The sequence below is a fragment of the Kogia breviceps genome, chromosome 11, assembly GCF_026419965.1.
Source record: "Kogia breviceps isolate mKogBre1 chromosome 11, mKogBre1 haplotype 1, whole genome shotgun sequence".
Lineage (NCBI taxonomy): Eukaryota > Metazoa > Chordata > Mammalia > Artiodactyla > Physeteridae > Kogia > Kogia breviceps.
In genome coordinates this window covers 84,409,205-84,424,043 of record NC_081320.1, presented here as the reverse complement: position 1 = coordinate 84,424,043, position 14,839 = coordinate 84,409,205, and the positions used below count along the sequence as shown (strand labels likewise).

Here is a 14,839-nt window from a genome sequence, read left to right as displayed (position 1 = left end):
GGCAGCAACCCCAGAATCCCGGGCAGGATTCAGGAACTGGAGCCAACGGTTCTCCAATAGAAACATTCCCGAGTCCTCCTAGGAGAATGTCCTGCAAGTACCCAGAGACCTTTTGCTAAATGCCTGTCATCCTCTTACTGACTTTGAAATTCATGATCGCTTTCCTCCCAATCACACACTCTTTCTTCATTCAACGGATGTGTATGACTATTTCTCCCTCCTCCTCGCCACAGGTTAGACCCTGTTCAGGCTCTGGGATAGGCAGGGACAAACAGGCACGGGCTCCTGCTCTCCAGGAACTTACCTTCGAGTGGGGGAGACGGAGTGCGGACACATACGAAGTATGTCAGTTGGTAAAAAGTGCTACGAAGAGGAATAGATCAGGGATAGAAAATTAAAGGAGAATGATGGTCAGGAAAGTTCTCCACAGTTAGGTGACATTTGGGCAGACGCTTTCGGGAAATGAGCGTGGGAGCCTGGAAGATATAGAGAGGAACATTCCAGATGGGGGAATAGTACGTGCAAGGGCCCTGAGGCAGGATGGTACAAGGAGGCCCCTGAGGTTGGGGCAGATGAACTATCGGGAGATGACAGGATGGGCCACTGGTGCAGGTCTAACCCTTCTTAGAGTTTTGAAGTTGGAGGAAGCCACTGAAATGAAGCCACTGAGTGTCATTGGACACTCTTGTTAATCCCGCTGATATGAGTTTTTAGTAACCAGAGCAGCTGCATACATACTAGTGAAACTGGCCATATCACGTTTCCCTCTCTTTCTTAAAATAAGTATAAAAATATTAGGTAAGATAAGTCCTAGTGACAGAAGAGGATCCTTATTAAATTTACTTCTGGCATCCGTGGTTGGATATGCCAGACGTGATCCCCAGAGAGTGAGAGAGGGCCCTGGTAGAGAGTGCTTCTCTCTTAGAAATAAAATGACTCATAACTTAAAAGGTTCTCTTATAGGCAAATGGCGAGTTGAACTCCATATACTTCTATGTACAAACGTTAAGAATAAATACCATTAGAAGCAAGACTAAAGAAATACATGAAAATATATTACTTAATCTCTCATAACAAGGAACTGTTTTCAATTTCTTTTTTTTTTTTTGGTATGCGGGCCTCTCACTGTTGTGGCCTCTCCCGTTGCGGAGCACAGGCTCCGGACGCGCAGGCTCAGCGGCCATGGCTCAGTGGCCATGGCTCAGCGGCCATGGCTCACAGGCCCAGCCGCTCCGCGGCATGTGGGATCTTCCCAGACCGGGGCACGAACCCGTGTCCCCTGCATCGGCAGGCGGACTCGCAACCACTGCGCCACCAGGGAAGCCCCCATCTTCATTTTTCATATGAGGAAACTTGGGTTTTGGTTAAGTAACTTATTCAAGATCAAACAATAAGAAATTGGAAGAGCTGGGATGTCCACCTAAGCCTGTCTGACTCCAGAGCCCAAACTCTTAGCCACTGTGCTCCGGTGGCTTGCAGACTCCAAGTGTGGCCCCTGGGCCACGGCCATCAGCATCACCTGGAGCCTGGTGGGAATGCAGAGTCTCAGGCCCCACCCCTGCTCTGCTGAAGCAGAATCTGCATTTTACTAAGGTCCCCAAATGACGAGTGTGCACTTTACAGTTTGAAATCATAGAGGAGGAGAAAGTTGTCTTTGACCCTCTGAGGGTCCCTGGCTGGGTCTGAAAATTAAACTGACAAAGACAGATTAACAGGAGAAAAGCATATAAATTTGATGGAATTTTTACATGTGCCTGGGAGCCTTCACAAGAGAATGAAGACCCGAAGAAGTAACCAGAGCAGGAAGATTTTATACCTTTCAAACAAAGAAACAATACATTTGTGAAGAACTGACCAGACAAAGGGGTTTGGGCTATGGGTAGTGAATGGTGAGGAAATAACTGGGAAGATAAGGGTTAGTTTAACAAGGTTTGTTTGCAGATTCCTCTGGTGACTTCTTAAAGTCTGTCTCCAGTAAAAGGAGCATTTATTTCCCCTGTTTAGGCAGAAAAGAGGGAGCCTTTTCTGCCTTTTGCTGTCACTTAATTGCCTTCAGCTCGAGACAATTTTTCTGTCAAAGAGGCATACTTTGGGTTGACATATTTTGGTTTCCCTCCAGATGCACTGCCCTAGTGGTCTTTCCCTTTCTGTATAAGCCTTCCCTAGTTCCCTAGCTAATGCATCCCTTCCCTGGTATAGTACTTAAGAACATTCTAGCCGCTAGAGGTAGATTTTGGGGGTTCAAATCCTGCCACTTATTAGCTGTGTGGCTCTAGGAAGGTAACTTAACCTTTGGTGCCTCAGCTTCCACATCTGTAAAATGGGGATAAAAACAATACCTACCCCATGGAGTTGTTGTAAGGGTTAAATGAGTTGACGCTTGTAAAATATTTTAGCACAGTGTCTGGCACATAAAGAATAAAGTACCCACTGTCCTTTTCACCTCTGTGAATCCTGCCCCATGTTTTCTTGTCCTTCCTCTCCTGGGAAGCCTTCCCCCAACCAGCAGAGCTCAAGGTGATTTCTCCCTTTCCAGATTCTATTGCAAATGGTCTGGGACTTCAATCGTAGAATTGTACCTTAGGGAAAATCTCCTCTTATTATATTGATGAGGAAACTGAATCTCAAAGATCAAATGGCAGAACCAGGACTTGAACCCAGGACTTTTTAAACTCTAAAATTAGCAGTTTCCAATGTACTCCATTTATAGTAGTATATACCTTTCTGTTCCCACACAGTAGCCAATACATATGCCTTGAAAAAAGAATATTAAAAGTATTCATCATGCTGCTATTTATAACAGTGAAAAATGGGGAGATGTAGATCTGAACAAATTTAAATAGATTTCTTTACCTTATGACTCTTCAGAGGCTTTAATAAGCTTATTTGCCTGCAAATCTGAAATGGGGGATCTGGTGAGCAAGGTTTCATAGGTTTATCTGTCCACAGACCCTTTTTCTGATGAATGCTTGTTAGTTACCCACTATAACTACTCTCCTGGCAACCCTCCAATGTCCAGTCCTATGGGTTCTGCGCAGTGAGCCTCTTGCTTTATCTCTCGACAGCATTTGACTCCAGTCCGTTGTGTGTGCTGGTAACATGTCACGTTTGCATTGAGGTTTGTGGAGCTGATGCTGAGGCAGGAAAGTTCAGGGATGCTGGCTTTGAGAAGGTGACCAGGCAGTGGCTGGAGGTTGAGGTCAGATGATCATTTCAGACCCACAGGCTAGTGAAGTTTGATCTTCTGGGAACGTTCTGGGATTCTTCCTTCTTAGGCCTTCAGCTGCCCCTTGACCTTGCTCACCATAGCTGAGTAAGTGGTCAGTGGGGAAGCCACACTAAGATATACCAGCCAGCACCGACCAGCTAGCAGTTCGGGAAGGGCTCAGCTGCCCTGAGCTGGGGAATGCAGAGGGGAGAGCAGCTGGCGGGGGCCTGCACCGGGTGCTAGCAGGCCGGGCCTGCTCTGAGTGTTTTGCTGCATAAACTCACTGTGGCCTCACAGCAGCCCCGTGTGCTAAGCCCAGGACACGGCACACACAGAATGTCATTACCTGCCCGACACCACACAGCTAGGAAGCAGCAGTGCCAGGATTTGATTTGAAACCCATGCTGCTGCCTACTCTGCCTCCCCAGCCCCTGCCCTCCAAGGGTCTGAGGAGGTTGGAAGGAAAGAACAGACCAGAAGGAACCGCCAGGGTGTAGGTCGGGAAGCGCCCGAAAGCAGTGCAGCTCTGCTGATAGGGGCACCTGCTCCCATCTCTTGTTCTCTGGCCTTCTCACCTCTCCCCACAGGCAGGAGAACGCCTGGGCCTCGAATGCGATGGGTTCCCACGGAGGCCCTGCATCGTGGCCTCTGTGCTGGGATGGGGAGCCCCTGCACAGAGGTTTCCACCCTGAGTACCCGAAATGGGCTTGTGCTTTCTCGACAAGTTGGGGTTTCTAACAACCATGAGCTAGTCCTCTGTACAGGGCATGTCTCAGCTCGCGGGCCCTTCAGAAAGGTTTGAAGAGGGACTGACATTGGGGTTTGGGGGCCCTAATTTCTCACTGTCTCTATTTCTCCCTTAAAATGCAAAGGGCCGGTGTTCCTGTGTTAGGGAGCGTGTAGGGCACGTGCCCCTGGGTATCCCGGGAGGGAGCGTGCCGACAGCCGCAGTGGGCAGAAAGAGGGCAGGAGGGCAGGTTTAAGTCCCGGGCCTTGAGGCCAGGGGCCCCAGGGAGCTGTCCTGTCACAAGAAATAGCCCTGCATGCCAGCCAGCTGGAGCCCGGACACCTTCTCCCAGGCAGAGGCAGGGAGGAGATGGGGAGACGCCAGTGCCAGTGCAGCCCAGAGACACCGAACCCAGAGTCCGGTTTGCAGCCGAGGACTAGGTCCACAAGCCTCCCTGTGCCCGGGGTGGGTGGGAGGCTGAGGGCACACGGGGGTCCCGGTAGTCCCTGAGTATCGCAAATCTGATATCCTGTCCTCAGGGTGCCCCTTGGCTTCTCCAAGGACACGCCCACCCCCTAACCACCGAGTCTCCCCTGGAGCCCAGATCGCGGTTCCTTTCTCCTCCTGGTGGTGCCGCCCTCAGGCCCTCCCCATCCTGGTCCCGGAGAGCCGCTGTGCTCGCCGCTGTAAAGCTCTTTGTGGCTCTTTGTGTGATTTAAGTAATTCCCACTAAAGTAGTTCATTCTTTTCTGAATGACCCATAGACCTGATCCTTCCAGGGCATATTTGCATTTCAAGTAAAGCATTTGTACAAACAGATTTAAGCGTTAATTGGTAGAATGAGGAGGCAATTATTTTTTTTAGGGGGGGGCACTTTCCCAGGCCCCTCCCTGCCATCCTCTCCCCTCCCCAATGCAGGGAGGGTGTGGCTAGGATGTGCCAGAGGAGGCGTCTGCGTCAGGAGAGAGGGAGATCAGTGGTTCCAACTGAAATTTTTCTAACGTGGGACCCAGACTTACCAACTTTTTATTTTCCCAAAGTTTGTTTTATCATCACTGATTTCCTAACACTGTCATTTCACAGCCCCAAAATACAAAGAAGGAGCTCACGTCAGTCTTCAGCTTTCTGAAAACGTAGTACATTATTCTTAGTTTTTTTTCACGTCGCCCCAGACTGGTGAGAACCTCCTGGGGTGGGGGAGGGCTAGTGGTGAGAACCACCGACTGGGTGGCCCCCCGAAGCCCTCCAACTCTCAAACACCAAGGCTTTCAAACACTGCAGTCACGCTGCGTTAAAGATGCATTTTCAAATGTTAATAATTAATGTCAGTGTTAATTTATCATAGTTTCACATAACATTCTACAATGGAAATGGCCCCAGGAGAGAGGATGGTAAAGGAGATGGAGGACCAGAGTAGAAAAGAAGTGGGGATCAAGCGAGGGGGGCAGGGTAGGTGCGGCAACCCCTCTTCCAAGCTGTGTCCATCTTCCAGGACACTGGGGAAGAGTTTTGGGCTGCAGGAGACAGTTTTATAGTCTTGTCCCAGAGAGAGAGAGTGTGTGTGGGTGTGTGAGGGTGTGTGGGTGTGTGAGTGGGTGAGTATGAGAGTTTGTGTGTGGGGGGGGAGTGTGTGAGTGGGTGTGTGAGTGGGTGTGTGAGTGGGTGTGCGCATGCGCGTGTGTGGGTGTGTATGTACACACGTGTGCACACGTGTGTGTTCTGTGGCCTGGCTTCCTGAACAGGTGCTGATCTGCTGGCACCTATGCCTGATTTCCAAGCAAAGACACCCAGTGGAAAAGGCAGGCGTCTTGGAGTGGGGATGGGGCTGGGGCTGGGGGGCTGGGGAAGCAGTGGGAAGGACTGAGGCCCTGGCGCTCCAAGGGAGGGACCCTTCTGTTTCCAGCCTGGGTCTGGTTTCTCACAAACCGCCCAACCTGGTCCCCTCGGCCTAACCAGGAGGCTTAGCTCCCCGGTGTTTCTCGTTGCCTTTGCAGGTGTATGTGGCTGCTGCGGTGCCCTGCGCCCCAGGTACAAAAGGCTGGTAGACAACATCTTCCCTGAGGATCCCGAGGTGGGTCTCGTCTCCTGCCGCCACGAGGGCAGGGTCTATGTTTTAATCGTCTCTAGATCCCCAAAACCCTCGTGTGTGTGTCGCATACATGATAGGCACTCTGGTAAACGTTGAGTACGTTGAATGATCCTTTACCTTTAGATTTGACCTCTTGTAGCCATCGCATGGCCACAGTCAGGATGATCTGTCTTTTACAGGATGGCCTGGTGAAGACCAACATGGAGAAGCTGACCTTCTACGCCCTGTCAGCTCCAGAAAAGCTCGATCGCATTGGCGCCTACCTCTCTGAGAGGCTCATCCGTGACGTGGGTCGTCATCGATATGGGTAAGTAGTATGTGAGGGTGGAGAGAGATTTTCAGAAACTATATATTTTCAGGGCAAAACATAGGGTCCTTTTATTTATTTATTTTTGGCTGCATTGGGTCTTCGTTGCTGCGCACGGGCTTTCTCTAGTTGCTGCGAGCAGGGGCTACTCTTCGTTGTGGTGCGCGAGCTTCTCCTTGTGATGGCTTCTCTTGTTTTGGAACGCAGGCTCTAGGTGCACGGGCTTCAGTAGTTGTGGCACACGGGCTCAGGAGTTGTGGCTCGCAGGTTCTAGAGCACAGGCTCAGTAGTTGTAGCGCACGGGCTTAGTTGCTCTGCGGCACGTGGGATCTTCCCAGACCAGGGATGGAACCTGTGTCTCCTGCATTGGCAGGCGGATTCTTAACCACTGCGCCACCAGGGAAGTCCCAAAGCCCTTTTAAGAAATGATAATAGACTGGATTGTTGAACAGCCAGAGAAAATGGGGACTGGGAGTGAGGAGTGGGTTCCCTGTGCTTTTCCAAAGGGTAAAATGTGATGCTGTTGCCAAGATTTGGGAAGAAGGGGGTGTTGGCTTCCTAGGAGCACCTCTGTTAGCCTCCATTTGCCCCCGTCTCTATCCAGTAGCCTTCACACACCATTGAACCTAGAATGTGCCGTTATTCTCACCAAACCCACCCTGCCTCATTCAGCTTACTCTCTTAAAAAGCAAGGAGGGACTTACCTGGTGGTCCAGTGGTTAAGACGCCGCCCTACCACTGCAGGAGGCACGGATTCCATCCCTGGTGGGGGAACTAAGATCCCACATGCAGTGTGGTGTGGCCAAAAATAAATTAAATTTTTTTTTAAAAGCAAGGAGGAACCATCTACAGTTTAGTGGGAAAGCAAGGTTAGGGGTAATTTGTCCCTTAAAAAAACACTTAGGGACTTCCCTGGTGGTCCAGTGGTAAAGAATCTGCCTTCCAGTGCAGGAGACGCAGGTTCGATCCCTGGTGGGGAAACTAAGATCCCACATGCCGCAGGGCAACTAAGCCCGTGTGCCACAACTACTGAGCTCATGCACTCAACTAGAGAGCCGGCGTGCCGCAAACTATAGAGGCCACACAGTCTGGAACGTGCACGCCACAATGAGAGAGAAGCCCACGCGCCACAACAAAAAATCCTACATGGCACAACGAAGATCCTGAGTGCCTCAGCAAAGACCCAAAGCAGCCAAATAAATAAATAAATAATTTTTAAAAATGTTCTGTAACTTGATTTTTTAAAAAATACACTTAAGTGAAGTATTTATCTATCTTCTAGGAGGGAAGGACTTGCTGTGTTTAGAAGAGAGAGGAATCTTAAAGGAAATGACTGATCAATAGATTTTTTAAATTAATTAATTAATTTTATTTATTTTTGGCTGTATGGGGTCTTCGTTGCTGCGCGCGGGCTTTCTCTAGTTGTAGCAAGCGGGGGCTACTCTTTGTTGCAGTACGCGGGCTTGTCATTGCGATGGCTTCTTCTGTTGTGGAGCACAGGCTCTAGGAGCACAGGCTTCAGTAGTTGTGGCTCACAAGCTCTAGAGCACAGGCTCGTTGTGGCGCGTGGGCTTGTGGCACACGGGCTTAGTTACTCCACCGGATGTGGGACCTTCCCAGACCAGGGCTCGAACCCATGTCACCTGCGTTGGCAGGCGGATTCTTTTTTTTTTTTTGGTACGCGGGCCTCTCACTGTCGTGGCCTCTCCTGTTGTGGAGCACAGGCTCCGGACGCACAGGCTCAGCGGCCATGGCTCACGGGCCGCTCCGCGGCATGTGGGATCTTCCCAGAGCGGGGCACGAACCGGTGTCCCCTGCATCAGCAGGCGGACTCTCAGCCATTGCGCCACCAGGGAAGCCCGGCAGGCGGATTCTTAACCACTGTGCCACCAGAGAAGTCCCTGGTCAATAGAGTAAACAGCCCAAATATGTAGATTGAAATACTAAATACCACCTTCACTTATCAAATTGATTTTTTTTAAAGTATATATAATTTCCAGTGTTAACCCAGGGATGGCAAAATGAGAGGCATTTTCATACTTTTCTAGAATGAGTACAAATTGGTTGAAGCTTTCTAGAAAGTAATTTTGAAATACATGTCAAGAGCTTCAAAAACACTTACGACCTTTGATCCAGTAATTCTCTTTATATTCATCTATCCCACCATATCAATCTTATATATAATCTAACTTTACACACAGAGATGTTCATAATATTGAAAAGATGGAAGTAACTTAAATGCCCAACTAGAGGAGAATAGTAAATTATGGTGTTTATCGCTTCAGGAAATGTTACCTAGTCAATAAAAATGGTGTTTATAAACATACTTTCCATATAATATGGAAAATGCCATAAGTAAATGAAAAATAGAATACATACTTATATACACAGTATTTAAATAAAGTTAAAACCGATAACAAATCTCAATGCCTGGAAAATACAGTAAAAATAAATATGCCAAAATATTGAGTACTCTTAATATTTTGTGAACAATGTGGCTGGGGTTTTTGGTTTCTATCTACATTTTTGTGTTTCCTAAATATTCTCTATTGAGCATGTATTACTTCCTCAATGAAAAAAGTCAACGGCAGGACATACCATGTTTGTTACGCTACCGTCATGCCACAATCTGGAGTGGGGCTGGATGTAAAGAGAGCTCTAAGATGTCCCTGGTGGCACGGCTGTTGGAGCAAAGGGAAGGGTAGATCTAGGGCAGTTGTTCCTAAGTCCCATTGGTTCTGTTCTCTATGAAGCCTTTTATGTCCATCCTCTACTTTCCTCTGCTCCTACCTTTCTCCTGATGCAGGCTCCGGATTATGGCAGTGGCCTTGAAAATTGTCTCCCTCCTTCCCATCTTTCCTGTACTGGCCCTTCCAGATCAACACTATGATCTTCAAAACGCAGACCAAGCTATACTTTCCTGGCTTCTTTAGCGTACAATCCAAGGTCTCAGCTTGATTTCTGGGCTCCTCCACTACCTGCCCCCAACTTGCCTTTAACCCAGCCACACCTGCCACAGCTGCTCTAAACCCATTCCAGATGGACTAGCTGACGATCCCCCCAGGCTGTCTGGCCTCTGAGCCTTTGCAGTGATCTCTCCCCTAGAACCTCTTTCCCCCCCCGCTACTACCATCCATCAGCCCCATCACCCTCCAAGGTCCCTTCCTCCTGGTGAGGAAGGTGGAGTGAGAACCAGAGTGTAAAGATCTGCATTGTGCTGACAGTGTATAGAGGTCCACACCTCCACAGGACCCACCAGCCACGCTTACATCAAGCTATCCCCGGTATAAAAGCAAGACCGGAAACAATTCATTTCTATGATCGCTTTCTATAATAAAATTAGGTTACACGCTCAGTATAAAGGGCGTGGATATAATGAACATGCTGATTATATAAATCGCCTTGACATATTATAAAGCAGGCTCAAGCAAGTAAAAATGACTTTATCCTAGACTGAACCTGAGACTAATATGCAAGCAATACCATTAAACATTTAATACTAATTTTTCCTGCCCTCTCTGCAATGATGGTTCTCTCAGGAAAAATGTCCTGTAGCCAGCAGAGCCACTTAGAAACATTCCACTGCCCTTAGAACTGCAACTCAAAATTGGTATCGTTCTGTTAAAAATAGCCATTGCAGCATCTAAGTATTTAAAGCCTTGACGGCCTCACTGGGGGCTCTAATCATAAACATTTGGAGAAGAAAAATCTGTTAGATCTGTTCTCCTCTTCTCTCTCGTCTCCCTCCCCATCTTTCTTTACCCAATGCCACATTCATCATTATTGTCCTAACCACTGATGGCAGGTTTGCAAGAGTGAAATATTTACCTGCAGACGGTCTGAGGAGCTGTCTCCCTACCATCACGCAGGCGTCTGTGTTTACGGTCTGACCATGTGGACGTGAACCTTGGGTGTTGGACCCAGTGGCAGATCCACCCTCCTCTGCTCGGATGTGTTCAGCGTCAAGGGCAATAACCACATGTGGGCAGAGAGAGGATAAGACACGAATTTCAAGGTATTGCTCCTCAGTGTGGGCCATAACGGGCAGTGATGTGCAGAGCAGCAAAAAGTGAGAATTCGTCATAGTTTTCTCCTTCCGGTTCAGCCCAGCTGCCAGAACACCCCTAGAAACTGCAGAGCAAGGGAGGTAACGGCAGTGCTGGGTGAGATTCAGGGTCAGCTGACAGTGACCATGGCGCAATGACCACGTTCAGAAGGCCACATTAGAATCTGTCAGGTTCCCCAGTGCCTGGAGGATGGAGACGCGCCCATGCCAAAGAGGGGCGGGCTGCTCCCTGAGGAGCCTGACCCTGGAGCTGACCTGGTGGGGCTCCCAAGAGACACACTGTCCCCAGAAGGACCCTGAACCTGGTTGGAGGACGGAGCTGACCCTTCAGAGATGTCACAGATTCCTACTAGATGAGGACGTTCATCCTTCCCTCCCTTGGCTGAGGTCAACCCTACTTCTGGCTCCTAAAACCCAGAAGTTTCTGTTCGGCAGTGGGGACATGACTAAATACATTCAGACTGCCCAGAATAAGAGGTTCTTTGTCAAGGTTCTTTGAGTGATTCTTGGGCAATGACTGGCCCTGCTAAAGCTGCCCCCTCTCTCTGTGTGCTGGTTCCCATCTCTGACCCTAGATCTGCTTTCCTTTCCAACCAAGTCTGGTTCTCAGACCTTGACTGCCAGTTCTTCCTTTCCTGGAGGCTCCTAAGCCCACTCCTGACTGAGTGAAAGGTGTTCGAGCAGAAGCAGCTGCCTGCTCTGGAATTCAATTCAAGGTATTTCCTGCCTCCCTCCGAAGCACCAGGCCCCCTGTGTATTTTCCTCACTTGTTATAACTCACCTTCTTCTTTGGTTGGCCCATGACCCTGAGTTCCTGTTGTTATAACCTGCTGAGTAGCCTCTCCTGACCTCAGTTGCTGCCTGTGAACCCCAATCCATCCCAGATTCCTTGAGTTCTGCCTTCTTCACCTCCTGGGAAGCCCTACTAGTGGATCCAAGATCCTTGGTCATCACCTGCTGCTGTGGTCCGTGCCCTGCTCTCGCCTCTCCCTTGGGTCCCTGTGGTGGCCTAGTCCTCACCAGCTCCTTTCTTCCCCATCCTGTTCCGACTACCCAGTCAGGCCAGTTTCTCAGACCTATTACTACACCGGACTCCTTTCAGGATACCAAGCCCAGAACAGATCTCTGCTGAGTCTAACCTATTTGGCCCCAGTCCTGCTAAGTGGACATTACCCTGAGAAGCCCGTGCTCTATTCCCTTTGAAAGTATAGACCTAATGGATAAGATGTACCCAGGATGGTTATGATAAGATAGGACCAAAGCAGCGAGCAGGAGGTTCCAAAGCCCATTGACTTCTATCTAATCTTCTAAGATACTTTGAAAAGTTCCAGTTCGTAATTATAATCCTTCCATCCTTAGTGTTGAGATCAAAGATGGGGATTGAAGGAGTGTGTATTCAGAGAACTAGGCCTTAAACTTTTTTACTTTTCTGTTTCACTTCTACCATAATTTTCACTTTCCATCAAAATTTCCTCTCCTGGTCAGTAGCCAATTTTTTTTTTTTTTTTTTTTTTTTTTTTTTTCTGGCTAGCAAAGGATGGTTTTCCTTATCAGGATTTTCTGGGAATTTTTTTTACAGGAAAGGGAAAAGCAGCAATCTAAACTCTGGGGTTTGGGAGGCCTTCTGGTTTCTTCTCTTGCCAAACCCCACCCCGCCCCTTCCTTTCCCTCATTTAAACTCTATAAAATAATAGTGAAACCCTTCATGCAGAAGGATGCTGCGATGATTCATAGAAGAAGAGAATTCCATGCTGCCTCCTCCTATTTCCCACCCGCCATGTTTGGTTGCCAGAATGTGTCCAGGTTTCTCCGCAGGGAAAACCTGTCCCTTTGGAAGGGCCCCAGCCCAGGCTGCTTCCCCAACCCTGCAGGAATCAGCCTGCTTCACGGCCTATACAGTGGACCCGGAACATGCCAGGCCTGGGTCCGCAAGGCACGACAGGTATCCTGACCTGTGGCTGTGACATCCTGTGAAGGGCAAGGCTATCGAGGACTGGCGGGCCCTCCAGAGCAGGAGGAACGTGGCTCCAGTTCACCAAAGGAGCCCAAACACCCAATGCTGCCTTTGCATTTGAAAGACACTCTGTAGATACGAGCATGACCGGATCCATTTGTGAATGTGCCCAGAGACAGCTATTTAATGATATTTAATAATATTTTAATTTAATAATATTAAACAATAATAATAGCTGACTCAGTTCATATAGATAAAAGAAATAAACATTTTACAGAAGTGAGGAGGAAAATTTCAGAGTAGAGAGGCTGTTTTACTTACGGTTGTTTGGTAAAGAAGTTAGGGCAAGGGTACTGAAGAAATGGTGACTGATGTCTTTAAATAAGGACATTTAGAAAACGTCATGACTGCTGTTACTTTTTTTTTTTTTTTTTTTTTTTTTTTTTGTGGTACGCGGGCCTCTCACTGTTGTGGCCTCTCCCATTGCGGAGCGCAGGCTCCGGACGCGCAGGCTCAGCGGCCATGGCTCACGGGCCCAGCCGCTCTGCGGCATGTGGGATCTTCCCGGACCGGGGCATGAACCCGTGTCCCCTGCATCGGCAGGCGGATTCTCAACCACTGCGCCACCAGGGAAGCCCCCTGCTGTTACTTTTATACACATGGATTTGCAAAGCTGGCTTATGTGTGAGGCAGTTCAGATGCACGATGTTTGAAACTGAGTGGCTGCCACGAGAGCTTTGTGGAGCTTTGTGTTGTGGTTTTATAGTATCTTCAGTAATCATCCTATAGTCATGCTTCCTGTGACTTCTTTTTATTTAACCAAACTCTGTTTTAAAACAAAGACAAAGACTAGCTAATCAAGAGTTTTGTACTATCTGCCTAACCTTCAAAGAGATATGATTTGGATCCAAACATGAAGAATAAATCTTTTAATTCATCCCCTATTATATACACGGCATATAAACCTGACACTAGGCAGCTGCTTCTTCTTTTTTTTTTTTTTTTAATTTGTATTTTTTTTTTTGGCTGCTTCGGGTCTTAGTTGTGGCACACGGGATCTTCGCTGTGGCACACTGGGTCTTTTGTTGTGGTGCGTGGACTCAGTAGTTGCAGCGTGAGGGCTTAGTTGCCTGCAGTACCTGGGATCTTAGTTACCCGATCAGGGATCGAACCAGTGTGCCCTGCATTGGAAGGTGGATTCTTAACCACTGGACCACTGGGGAAGTCCCTCTAGGCAGCTTCTTAAAGAGAGGCCTTTTGCTACTTGCTTTGACTTAGAAGCATCAGCCTGACTCCTTAGCACCCAGGTAGGTTTGGAGTTCTCTTCTCACTCTACCTTGCCTGCATTTTGTTTGTTTCAGGAAGGACGTCCCGTGTTCCACATGGCTCTATGAGTAGAGGGGTCACCACCCTGTAATGGGCACATGGGCTGCACTCCGAGTACCTGGAGTCTGCCTGATCTCCCCTCTTCTCTTTTTTTTTTTTTTTTGTGGTACGCGGGCCTCTCACTGTTGTGGCCTCTCCCTTTGCGGAGCGCAGACTCCGGACGCGCAGGCTCAGCGGCCATGGCTCACGGGCCCAGCCGCTCTGCGGCATGTGGGATCTTCCCGGACCGGGGCACGAACCCGTGTCCCCGGCATCGGCAGGCGGATTCTCAACCACTGCGCCACCAGGGAAGCCCTGATCTCCCCTCTTGCAGGATGGAGTCATGTGCAGCCCCTACTTCTCTTTCCTGTGAGGGCAGTCACTTGAGTTGCTTTGGATTGCTCGGGATTCGCTTTTATTTGCGCCCTCAGGTTTCTAAAGCACTCCTAAACCTGATGATCAGATAGATACTTGTGTTATGTAGGGTATAAGGAGACTTGAAACTACAGTGGCTCCAGCAATATGGAAATCTTTTTTCTCTCTCTCATGCAAAATAGTCCAGTCTGGGTTGGTGGGCTCTGCTCCATGAGGTCATCCGGGGCTTTCACCTCTGCTCATCCCTTTCCTGCCACTCTGCAGCCAGCAGGAGGAGGGAGGAGAGGACCCGGATGACAGTCCTGTCTTTTAAGCAAGCAGTGCTGGCGTGGCCCACGTCACTGCCTCTCATTTTAATGGCAACATGGAAGTCATGTGGCCTCACCCAGCAGCAGGGGAGGCTGGGAAATGTTCCCAGTGAGCAGCCACAGCTCAGCTAAACTTCTAAATGACTAGTGAAAAGAGCAGAAATAAATTCCAGGGGAGACATTTAGCATTCTGCCCCAGACACCTAACTCCTTAATGAAAACTGTAAAGATTTTAACCAGCATAGTTTTGCAGAGTCTCCCTTATTAGAAGTTAAAAGAGAACCTTTTTCTATGAATGTCTGCCTTGCTTTCTTTAGAATGCAGATGCTTGGTAGGTAGGGGAGGTATCCTTCATGATGTGCCTTATCTGACCATATGCTCATTCTGTCACTATTGTGGAACAAATGTTGGGTTTGAGCTTAGATGTGTATTCCTGATTC

The 14,839-nt window shown here is 48.7% G+C and overlaps 1 protein-coding gene across 4 annotated transcripts in view; it reads left to right on the top strand.

The window, feature by feature from the left end:
* EFR3B (EFR3 homolog B) overlaps positions 1 to 14,839 on the top strand; it is a 134,701-nt gene that overhangs the window by 78,653 nt on the left and 41,209 nt on the right. For all 4 annotated transcript variants that reach the window (XM_067007993.1, XM_067007996.1, XM_067007995.1 and 1 more), the window contains exons 2-3: positions 5,930 to 6,006; positions 6,204 to 6,331. In XM_067007993.1, the coding sequence (XP_066864094.1) occupies positions 5,930 to 6,006; positions 6,204 to 6,331 (205 nt within the window). The remainder of the gene's footprint in view (positions 1 to 5,929; positions 6,007 to 6,203; positions 6,332 to 14,839) is intronic.